This window comes from Heterodontus francisci, chromosome 36 (genome assembly GCF_036365525.1).
Source record: "Heterodontus francisci isolate sHetFra1 chromosome 36, sHetFra1.hap1, whole genome shotgun sequence".
NCBI lineage: Eukaryota > Metazoa > Chordata > Chondrichthyes > Heterodontiformes > Heterodontidae > Heterodontus > Heterodontus francisci.
This window is the reverse complement of record NC_090406.1, coordinates 53,557,863-53,570,244: the sequence shown is the minus strand read 5'-3', so window position 1 is coordinate 53,570,244 and position 12,382 is coordinate 53,557,863. Positions and strand designations below refer to the sequence as shown.

The 12,382-nt window shown below is 45.6% G+C and overlaps 1 protein-coding gene across 1 annotated transcript in view; it reads right to left on the bottom strand.

The window, feature by feature from the left end:
• LOC137351488 (zinc finger protein 271-like) overlaps positions 1–11,091 on the bottom strand; it is a 40,594-nt gene extending 29,503 nt beyond the window's left edge. The window contains exons 1-2 of the mRNA XM_068015936.1: positions 11,002–11,091; positions 8,393–9,049 (exon numbers count right to left, since the gene is read on the bottom strand). Of these exons, the coding sequence (XP_067872037.1) occupies positions 8,393–9,049; positions 11,002–11,091 (747 nt within the window). The remainder of the gene's footprint in view (positions 1–8,392; positions 9,050–11,001) is intronic.
• Positions 11,092–12,382: the final 1,291 nt, after the last annotated feature.

Sequence of the window (12,382 nt, the reverse complement as noted above, 5' to 3'; positions counted from 1 at the left end):
TAACGACTGTTGCACTTTTGGGCCTTTTCTCCTTTCTACCTTTAGATTATTTCAGTTCTCATACCTTTGGTTACTCTCACAGACAAGTCCCAGCTCCCCATACCTTCCAGAGTGCCTCTCCTAGTCTTGGGATCCAGGGAAGGTATTGGTTACAACACCCAGGATCACTAAACACAAAACCTAGTCTGTTAATCACTTTCAGCTACTTGACTTAGTATGTGGCCCACATCTCTCTCTCGCCTCTGATGTGTGAATACAGCATCACACCTGCAAACCCGGTTTAAAGTTAAATCCACTCCAGAGATGTATTTAACTGGTGTTTTGAGGTCGATGAGACTCTCTGAAGGTGCCAACATTATAAACCCACAGTTAAACCTAACGGCAGTTGGTTCAAATCATTTCATTCGCATGTTTAAAATTAAATTGGGAATTATATTGTAGCAATTTTTACATATCTGGAGAAATCAGCATTATGGCTGTACAAAAATCAGCCTTTTCCAAACACTCGTAGTAAGGAAATGTTACTATCACAAAGGGTAGATCAGTGGGTGTTTAAGTCAGCACCTGACTCACCAGGATGAATCCAACTTCCTTCCAGTCTGGTTAATGTTTTTTATCCATCATCAGCTTCACAGATCCTGATTAGAAATGATTGGGAACATTGGTCCAATTGTGTGTGCATGAGGTCACAGCCCTGGGCTCATCTTGAGTGTTGTGTTGACCCTGGAGTAGCAGCTACCCTGTGACTGAAATGGAGAATCAATGTCACAGTGAGAGAGTGAGACAAAGTGAATGAGAGCGTGACAGGGAGAAAGGCAGACATATACATTATGGAGAAACAGCTAGATTGCACAGGAGATGAACACATAGTGAGATTAATTCTACATCTTATGTAAGATGATAGAGTTCATCAATGGGAAAATCTCTAGTCCGGAGAGGTTCAGGGGGTCTGTATCCTTCACTCCATTATCACCTGCACAAAGATGATCAGATCAGAGAGACAGAATGGATTTGTAAAACGTTGTCATGTCTAACTTACCATATTGTATTTTTGAGGAGGTCACTTACATGGTAGTAATGGAGTGTCTGATGTTACTTATATTGACTTCAAGAAGGCATTCAATAAGTTTCAACACGAGACAGTTAGAAAACATGAAAGTGCCTGGAATTTGAGGCAACCTATGACTTGGATAGGGAATTATCTCGGAGGTAGGGGACAGAGAGCAGGGTATTGGGTATGTACTCCAGTTGGCAGGATATGTCCAGCCGTATCCCTCAGGGATCTGTACTGGGACCTTGGCTTTCCACAATATTTATCAATGACTTCGATGAAGAAATAATGAGCCGTATATTCAAGTTTGTTGTCAATATTAAGTTAGGTGGCACTTTGAGTATTGTAGATGGCAACAAAAAGTTACAAAGGGACATTGATAGATTTAGTGAGTGGGCAAAACAGTGGCAGATGGAGTTCAGTGTGGGAAATCTGAGGGTCATTCACATTAGATCTAAAGGAAGATGGATCAGAGTATTTTCTAAATTATTAAAAGTTAGGAACTGTGGAGGGACAGAGAGATTTAGGGGTCCATGTACAGAAATAACTAAAAACTAGTGGACAGGTAGAAAAAAAGAATGAAAATAGTACTAGAATGTTAGCCTCTATCTGAAGAGGGCTGGAATATAAAGAGGTGAAAGTAATTCTACAGTTGGATAAGGCTGTGGTTACACCTCATCTGGAGTAACTGTGTTCAAACATGGGCACCGCCTGTCAGGAAGGATATATTGGCCATGGACGGGGTGCAATGCACATTCACCAGAATGACATCTGAGGTAAAATGGTTAAATTGTGAGGACAGGTCACATATACTAGGTTTGTATTCCAGTGAGTATAGAAGATTAAGGGTGATCTAATTGAGGTATTTAAGGAGATTAAATGATCTAATAGGGTCAATAAAGAGAAATTATTTCCTTTGTTGGGGGAGCCCAGAACAAAGTGGCACAACATTAAAATTAGAGCTTGGCCATTCAGGACAGGCCACTGGAAGATGATATAAGATCAAATTAAACCCAAATGTAATATTTTCATTGTTTAATTGATTTTACAATGAGACTCTGGATATTTCAGCGCATTCTTTAATTTCCAAACGAACAAAGAACAGTACAGCACAGGAACAGGCCATTCGGCCCTCCAAGCCTGTGCCGATCATGATGCCTGTCTAAACTAAAACCTTCTGCACTTCCGGGGTCCATATCCCTCTATTCCCATCCTATTCATGTATTTGTCAAGATGCCTCTTAAACGTCGCTATCGTACCTGCTTCCATCACCTCCCCCGGCAGCAAGTTCCAGGCACTCACCACCCTCTGTGTACAGAACTTGTCTCGCACATCCCCTCTAAACCGTGTTCCTCTCACCTTAAACCTATGTCCCCTAGTAACTGACTTTTCCACCCTGGGAAAAAGCTTCTGACTATCCACTCTGTCCATGCCACTCATAACTTTGTAAACCTCTATCATGTCGCCCCTCCATCTCTGTTGTTCCAGTGAAAACAATCTGAGTTTATCCAACCTCTCCTCATAGCTAATGCCCTCCAGACCAGGCAACATCCTGGTAAACCTCATCTGTACCCTCTCCAAAGCCTCCACGTCCTTCTGGTTGTGTGGCGACCAGAATTGCACACAATATTCTAAGTGTGGCCTAACTAAAGTTCTGTACTGCTGCAGCATGACTTGCCAATTTTTATATTCTGTGCCCCGACCGATGAAGGCAAGCATGCCGTATGCCTTCTTGACTACCTTATCCACCTGCGTTGCCACTTTCAGTGACCTGTACGTCCAGATCTCTCTGCCTGTCAATACTCCTAAGGGTTCTGCCATTTACTGTATACTTCCCACCTGTAGTAGATCTTCCAAAATGCACTACCTCACATTTGTCCGGATTAAACTCCATCTGCCATTTCTCCGCCCAAGTCTCCAACCCATCTATATCCTGCTGTATCCTCTGACAATCCTCATCGCTATCCGCAACTCCATCAACCTTTGTGTCGTCCTCAAACTTACGAATCAGACCAGCTACATTTTCCTTCAAATCATTTATATATACACTACAAACAGCAAAGGTCCCAGCACTGATCCCTGCAGAACACCACTAGTCACCACCCTCCATTCAGAAAAGCACCCTTCCACTGCTACCCTCTGTCTTCTATGACCGAGCCAGTTCTGTATCCATCTTGCCAGCTCACCTCTGATCCCGTGTCACTCCACCTTTTGTACCAGTCTGCCATGAGGGACCTTGTCAAAGGATTTACTAAAGTCCATATAGACAACATCCACTGCCCTTCCTTCATCAATCATCTTTGTCACTTCCTCAAAAAACTCAATCAAATTAGTGAGACACTACCTCCCCTTCACAAAACCATGCTGCCTCTCGCTAATAAGTTTGTTTGTTTCCAAATGGGAGTAAATCCTGTCCCGAAGAATCCTCTCCAATAATTTCCCTACCACTGACGTAAGGCTCACCGGCCTATAATTTCCAGGATTATCCTTGCTACCCTTCTTAAACAAAGGAACAACATTGGCTATTCTCCAGTCCTCTGGGACCTCACCTGTAGCCAATGAGGATACAAAGATTTCTGTCAAGGCCCCAGCAATTTCTTCCCTTGCCTCCCTCAGTATTCTGGGGTAGATCCCATCAGGCCCTGGGGACTTATCTACCTTAATGCTTTGCAAGACGCCCAACACCTCCTCCTTTTTGATAATGACATGACCCAGACCACTCCCTTCCCTGGACTCATCAACCACCAAGTCCTTCTCTTTGGTGAATACTGATGCAAAGAACTCATTTAGTACCTCGCCCATTTCCTCTGGCCACACACATAGATTCCCTCCTCGTCCTTGAGTGGGCCAACCTTTTCCCTGGCTACCCTCTTGCTCTTTATATACGTATTAAAAGCCTTGGGATTCTCCTTAATCCTGTTTGCCAATGACTTTTCGTAACCCCTTTTAGCCCTCCTGACTCCTTGCTTAAGTTTCTTCCTACTCTCTTTATATTCCTCAAGGGCTTCGTCTGTTCCCAGCCTTCTAGCCCTTACGAACGCTTCCTTTTTCTTTTTGACTAATTCCGTCTGAATTTACTCTGGGTCACTGCCAATTTTCCATGTATTTTGTTTAGAGTACAAGTGGGAAGTATACAGTAAATGGCAGAACCCTTAGGAGTATTGACAGGCAGAGAGATCTGGGCGTACAGGTCCACAGATCACTGAAAGTGGCAACGCAGGTGGATAAGGTAGTCAAGAAGGCATACGGCATGCTTGCCTTCATCGGTTGGGGCATCGAGTATAAAAATTGGCAAGTCATGTTGCAGCTGTACAGAACCTTAGTTCGGCCACACTTGGAATATTGCGTACAATTCTGGTCGCCACAGTACCAGAAGGATGTGGCGGCTTTGGAGAGGGTACAGAAGAGGTTTACCAGGATGTTGCCTGGTCTGGAGGGTATTAGCTATGAGGAGAGGTTGGATAAACTCAGATTGTTTTCACTGGAACGACGGAGGTGGGGCGACATGATAGAGGTTTACAAAGTTATGAGTGGCATGGACAGAGTGGATAGTCAGAAGCTTTTTCCCAGGGTGGAAGAGTCAGTTACGAGGGGACATAGGTTTAAGGTGCAAGGGGCAAAGTTTAGAGGGGATGTGCGAGGCAAGTTGTTTTTTTTTTTTACACAGAGGGTGCCTGGAACTTGCTGCCGGGCGAGGTGGTGGAAGCAGGTACGATAGCGACGTTTAAGAGGCATCTTGACAAACACATGAATAGGATGGGGATAGAGGGATACGGACCCCGGAAGTGCAGAAGGTTTTAGTTTAGACAGGCATCATGATCGACGCAGGCTTGGAGGGTTGAATGGCCTGTTCCTGTGCTGTACTGTTCTTTGTTCTTTACGCGGGTGATTTCTTTGTGTGCGGCCCCTCTAATTTTTTTATAAGCGACCGTGCGTGCACGGCCTGCGAGGAGACTTTTGGGTTGCGATGCAGCTGATCAGCTTAGAGGTAACACTAGTCACTGCACTGCATAAATACACATGTTGGTGCAGGAACTCAGAAGTTGAAGAGTATTCCCAGTTTCCTGGAAAATGAACTTTGTGTCATTGAAATTGGAAGCTGAGAAATAATTATTCTTTGTAACTCGTTCATACAAGAAATTTAGAAACGGATGTAACTGTCTGAGATGAAGAGTAAAATGATGGACTTTCTCTGATTCTCCATCTCTGGGTCACTTTGATTCTCTCCATTTCTCTTTGCGCCTTCCTCGGGACAGGATCAACAAGTTAGCTGTGAGAGAGAAAAAATTATCAGGAAAATTACACATGACTCCTATCAGAAGTTATTTTCAGATTCAAACCTTTGACACCACATGATGGCAATGATCCAATTCCCTATGGACAGACTGATCTATTAGGATATTAAAAGTAAAATACTGCGGATGCTGGAAATCTGAAATAAAAACAAGAAATGCTGGAAATACTCAGCAGTCTGGCAGCATCTGTGGAGAGAGAAGCAGAGTTAATGTTTCAGGTCATCATTCACTAATTGTCAACAATTCACTGACTCAGAAATGTCCCTTCAATAAATGTGCTGGTTGAAGACACCCACTTAATCAAATCAATTCACACATTAGATCATTTCAATTAAATAGTTAGAAATAGAGGCATTTAATAAAACTTTAAACACAGATTGAGTCGGCGGACAGAATGCCCAGATTTCCATCTGCAGACAGCCGTCTGGACCTCATTCCACGGACAGACTGTCTGGCCCTCCATCTGCAAACAGAACGTCTAGATCTCTGGCTGGGGGAAGAATGTCTGGGCCTCCATCTAGGGGCAGACTGTCAGGACCTCAGGCTGGGGAAAGACTGGCTGGTCCTCTGTTCAATCTCCAGAAGCAGCTGCCCTGATACAAAGCGGGAGACGGTGGAAAGTGGTCCACTTCTGTGCACCCGGGAAGCAGCTGATCTGAGTCCGTTGAGGGGCATTTTAAACTATTATTGTCAGATCGGTGTTAGCATCGATTTACTTCACATTCTATCATTGTTCAGACCCATTCTCATTGAAAAAAACCTACATCAGGATATGAACAGAGATTTATAATCTGAAGGCAGCGCAAGTCTGGATCCGGGACAGGAAACCACTGATGCTGGAGAATAATCCTGCAAACTAGTGCTTCTCAAACTGGGGTCCGTGACCCCCTGGGGGTCCTTTACAGACTTTCCAGGGGGTGTCTCAAGTAATGTGAATATGGGACGCATTTCCAGTGAGTCACTGGACTAGCACTGGGGCTGAGGCAGCTCTGGAAACGGACACGTAACCGGATTTGCGGGGCCTCGTACTGACAGAATCCCAAGAGAGGAGACGGGAGGCCTGAGACACACCGGGAATGGATTTGCAGGGCTGGGGCAGGGGGAGGTTAGGAAGCAGCCGCCACATCAGCCTTGTCCAGGGGCCTGGAATGACGATTAAGCCAAGCTTCATTCACTGAGTATGGCAGCTGGACCCAGAGTAAAGCCACGGTCCCAGTTACTGGCGGTGTCCCAATGGCAGGAATGCTGCACACCAGGCAGCAAGTCAGTGATATTCCAGCTCTCAGGCTGGGAAACAGCAGACGGGGAGGAAAACACCCTGAAACATTCAGCAACTGTGCAGTGAGTAGGCGGGTGGTCGGGTTACACTTGAAACTTCCAGCAGGAGCCACTGAGCCTAACCCCACTCCAGGAAGAGCAAGGAGGTACCGTGTGCTGAAGTATTCAACAGGCAGGTTGCTGATCCTGTCCAGTTACCTTTCAGCTGAAGGGAGGATAAAAGTTTTCACTTCACCAATCACATCAATGTTCACCATATTGGACAGCCTCGGCAAACTGTCCTGCAAGTCCCTTTAACAGGACACTGATGAACTTTACTTTCAGAAATGTAAATGTACAAGGAGTTTATAGTATAACTTAGGTGGGATGGGGGGTGTCCGTGATTACTAATCCATTTGAAAGGGGCCTTTCAACCAAAAGTATTTGAGAATTACATCTGTTGATTTGATGTAACTCTATGACTCCCTGTAATTCCCTGTAACTCAATGTTACTATGTCTCTGACTCCTGATGTAGCTGGAAAAACTTTACCCATTAATGCCACAATTGTGCACCATCTTTTTCAAAGACCTCTTAGCTTCTCTAATGGCTGCTTTTTGTCTCCCTCCATTGTGGGTGATATTTGTCCCTATTCTTCTGTCTTACACTGAACCCAAATGTTCAGACTGAATCCGTCTTGTTCCAAACTCAGTTCAATGTAACACAGTTTGGGGAATCAGGCATCATTCACCCCTGAACCTACAGTAACAGGTAAAACCCCAGGCAGTTCCTGAGTAAGGATTCCTCTGGTTCCTCACCATATATTTGCCAGGATACTGAAACCCAGCTTTCTTACAGTCCACTCCTAGAGGTTCCACTCCCTCAGCCTACAACCTTCAGCAGGGTCAGTGGTGGAGTCTCACACCGGCGATGATCCCAGAGTAACTGTCGGGATCACACCCCCTTGGATGTTCTTGGTTGTGTATTTTCAGTTATCCTGCTGTCTAGCATGCACACATCAATAAAACAGGGAATTCTTGGAAACACACTGTAGCTCCTTCTTTATCTGGAGATTAAATGCCTGTTGTATAATTGTACCAGCAGTTAGCAGGCTCCTGTGAACTCTTCTATCTGTGATTTTAATGCAGTTGTTAATCTATTTATTTTCAATAGGTTTATTTTAAATAATACCTATGCTAAAATGGTGGACTTAGGACTGTCACACAAATACATTAAATCTTCATAATTACCACAGTCATTCTCAGACTGGAAACTTGAACCTGCCATTTCACTTTGAGTCAGGAACAGATCCCAGTTTTACACCAATCTCTGAATTGACAGCACATTTCCAGCATTCACTGTTGTTCTTCCTGACTCAAAACACAGTTGTAAAGGAGCCTTCTGTTCTGTGCCCAGAAATTCTGAACCATGGAAAGGAGCAGCTGAGACACTTTTCTTACAAGCCTCAGGATTAACCCACATGCAGACTTTGCTGTCAGTGAAGAGAGACAAGAAAGACCAAAGTGCCGTTTGTCCCTCTTGGTGTGTCCCTGAAGGACTGTGTCCAGGTTGAAGTTCTGTTCCCGCCGTACGATCCTCCCCCCAGATTGTGCTTTCTGAGCTCCAGCCAGGTGATGCTGAACATTCAAGTGGAAAGGACAAAATTCTACAAAAATGTTTTTTAACTAAATTTATTTGATAATTATCCAGAATATAAAACTCTAGCCCAGTTATTGGGGTTATTAACATCAGCAGCAACAAACTCCAACTATCAGAATGAACATGGTTCAGTCCTGGATGTGATTAACAGCAGAATCCAATCCCTGCTGTTGCATGTGAGCTCGCTGGTGTCTCAGCAGATTGTTTGACTGAGTGAATCTCTTCCCACATACAGAGCAAGTGAACGGCCTCTCCCCAGTGTGACTGCGTTGGTGTTCCAGCAGATTCCATTTGCTTTTAAATTTCTTCTCACAGTCAGGACATTTAAAAGGTCTCTGATCAGTGTGAACAAGTTGGTGTGTTGTGAGGTTGGACGACTGAGTGAATCCCTTGCCACACACGGAGCAGGTGAATGGTCTCTCCCCTGTGTGAATTCGCTGGTGTGTCAGAAGGTCAGTGGAATGAGCTAATCTTTGCCCACACTCAGTGCAGGTGAACGGCCTCTCCCCAGTGTGAACTCGCTGGTGTCTCAGAAGATGGGTTGGTTGAGTAAATCCCTTCCCACACACACCGCAGGTAAATGGCCTCTCCCCAGTGTGACTGCGCCGATGGGTTTCCAGCTTGGAGGGGTAACTGAATGCCTTCCCACAGTCCCCACATTTCCACGGTTTCTCCGTGGTGTGGGTATCCTTATGTCCTTCCAGGTTGGATGATCTGTTGAAGCCTCGGTCACACACAGAACATGTGTATGGTTTCTCCCTGCTGTGTATGGTGCAATGTTTTTCAGTCTGTGTAACTGGTTAAAGCTCTTTCCACAGTCAGTGAACTGGAACACTCTCACCCGAGTGAATGTGTCTCGGTGCTTTTCCAGTCACACTGATGTCTGAAATCTTTTCCCACAGACAGAACAGACAAACATTTCTCCTTCACAGTTAAAGGCCGATGATATTCACGTCCTGATGAATCGAGTGACCCTGTCAGATCTTGACATGATGTTTGGCTTCAGTGTGGATCTGCAAATCCCCCCCTTCTAATATCCTGTAAAAGGAGTTTACAAAAGCCATCACTGTAAGTACAGGATAGAAATTCAGAACAGACAATTCTAGTTTCAATGGAACATTTTTTCCTCTCGTTTCCCCAAAGTTGTAAATCCTCCCCTGTACTGAAATCCAAACACATTGCACCATTTCTTTCCTCCACTGTCAGTTTTCTCCCTTCCTCTCCTCTTCTGGCTGGGTTCAGTTCTCCAGCCTCTGTTGGCAGAGTGAGAATAAAATCAATGAGTCAATGATTTTCTCTCCTGGTCACTGGGACACTGGAGCCCCGCCCATTCTGTGTCGTCAACAAGATACTCACGCAGGCGCCAAGCTGATAGCCAGGAACTGTTCCCGATAAAATAAAATTCCCGGAGTTGCAAACGCGGGATCTGGAGGGTTTTTTTCGGGGCCTCAAGCCTACCTTATGTGCTTATGAAGCTTCCCAGCCGACCCACGGCTCCAATTCTCCTCCTGCGCCCACAATCTCCTCCTACCTCCAAGCCGCCTGTCAAACCTTAGTCCAGCGCCACCAGCTGCACTGCGCATGTTCAGAGCAATTCCCTCCCCCCCGCGCCAGCGCACTGGGCTCTTGCAGTCATCGATAGGGGACAGTCTGACACGCGCGGCACCCTGGGTAAACTCGCCGCCATAGAAACTGATTAGTCAACACGACAGTATTTTTTTACATTTTGCAATACTTTCACCTTCCAAACCCGCGACCTCTACCAACTAGAAAGACAAGGGCAGAAAATGCATGGGAACACCACCACCTGCAAGTTCCCCTCCAAGTCACACACCATCCTGACTTGGAACTATATTGCCGTTCCTTCACTGGCGCTGGGTCAAAATCCCGGAACTCCCTTCCTAACAGCACTGTGGGTGTACCTACCACACATGGACTGCAGCAGTTCAAGAAGACAGCTCACCACGACCTTCTCAAGGGCAATCAGAGATGGGCAATAAATGCTGATCTGGCCAGCAACGCCCACATCCCATGAATGAATATGCATGGGTCAGGGGAATTATTGGACAGGCACCACGGTGATTGGACACACATACACAGACACACACACACAAAACTGAAGCGCATTAAATGAAAAGGAAATATAAAAGCAAAATACTGCAGATGCTGGAAATCTGAAATGAAAACAGAAAGTGCTGGATATACTCAGCAGGTCTGGCAGCATATGTGGAGAGAGAAACAGAGTTAATGAAACTTTAATTTAAAAAAAAAACAAAAGGTGCTGGAAATACTCAGCAGTTCTGGCAGAATCTGTGGAGAGAGAAACAAAGTTAATGTTTCAGGTCTAATACCTTCCATCAGAACGTTAACTTTGTTTCCCTCTCCAAGGATGCTGCCAGACCTGCTTAGTATTTCCAGTACTTTCTGTTTTTGTGATATTAAATGAAAAGGAGATCACTAGTCCAGTGGGGAGGTGGTGGCCTAGTAGTATTGTCACTGGACTAGTAACACATTGACCCAGGGTATTGCTCTGGAGATATGGGTTTAAATCCCACCATGGCAGAAGGTGGAATTTGAAGTCAATTAATGAAAATCTTGAATGTGATTGATTCTGAAATGGCCTAACAAGCCACTCAGTTGTATCAAACCGCTACAAAGTCAGTAAGGAATGAAACTGGACGGACCACCCGGCATCGACCTAGGCACTGGAAATGACGATGGCAAACCCAGCACTGTATACCCTGCAAAGTCCTCCTTGGGAGATATCCAACAGAATAGTCATACTCGCCAAATAGCTGACAGACAATGTCCTAGACAACGCCATCACCATCCCTGGGTATGTCCTGTCCACCAGTAAAGTGCTATTCATTCAGGAGGGAGATGCCCTAGGAGTCCTCAACATCGACTCCAGACCCCATGAAGTCTCATGGCATCAAGTCAAACATGGGCAAGGAAACCTCCTACTGATTACCACCTACAACCCACCCACCCACCTCCCCCTCCCCCTCAGCTCAAAAATCAGTATTCCATGTTGAACACCACTTGAAGGAAGCACTGACTGGGATGGGGAGACATCAATGTCCATCACCAAGTGGATCGGTAGCACCATTACTGGCCGAGTCCTAAAGGACGTAGCTGCTAAACTGGGTCTGCGGCAGGTGATGAGGGAACCAACAAGAAGGAAAAACATACCTGATCTCGTCCTCACCACTCTGCCTGTCACAGATGCATCTGTCCATTGGTAGGAGTGACCACCGCACAGTCCTTGTGGAGACAAAGTCCAGTCTTCACGCTGAGGATACCGTCCATCGTACTGTGTTGCTCTACCACCGTGCTAAATGGGATAGATTTTGAACACATCTAGCAATGCAAAACTGGGCATCCATGAAGTGCTGTGGGCCACCAGCAGCAGAAAAATTTTACACACCCACAATCTGTAACCTCATGACCTGGTATATCCCCCAATCTACCATTACCATCAAGCCAGGAGACCAAACCTGGTTCAATGAATAGTGCAGGAGGGCATGCCATGAGCAGCACCAGGCATACCTCAGAATGAGGTGTCAACCTGGTGAAGCTACAATACAGGACTACTTGCATGCCAAACTGCATAAGCAGCATGCAATAGACAGGGCAAAGCGATCTCACAACCAACAGATCAGATCTAAGTTCTGTAGTCCTGCCACATCCAGTCATGAATGGTAGCGAACAATTAAACAACCAACTGGTAGAGGTGGCTCCACAAATATCCCCATCCTCAATAATGGGGTACCCCACCACATCAGGACAAAAGATAGGGCTGAAGCATTTGCAACAATCCTCAGCCAGAAGTGCTGAGAGAATGATCCAGCTCAGCCTCCTTCTGAAGTCCCCAGCATCACAGATGCCAGTCTTCAGCCAATTCGATTCACTCCATGTGATAGCAAGAAATGACTGAAGGCACAGGATACTGTAAAGGCTATGGGCCCTGACAACATTCCGGCAATACTACTGATGATCTGTGCTCCCGAACTTGCCATGCCCCTAGCCAAGCTTTTTCAGTACAGCCACAACACTGGAATCTACCCAGCAATGTGGGAATTTGCCCAAGTATGTCCAGTCCACAAAAAGCAGGACAAATC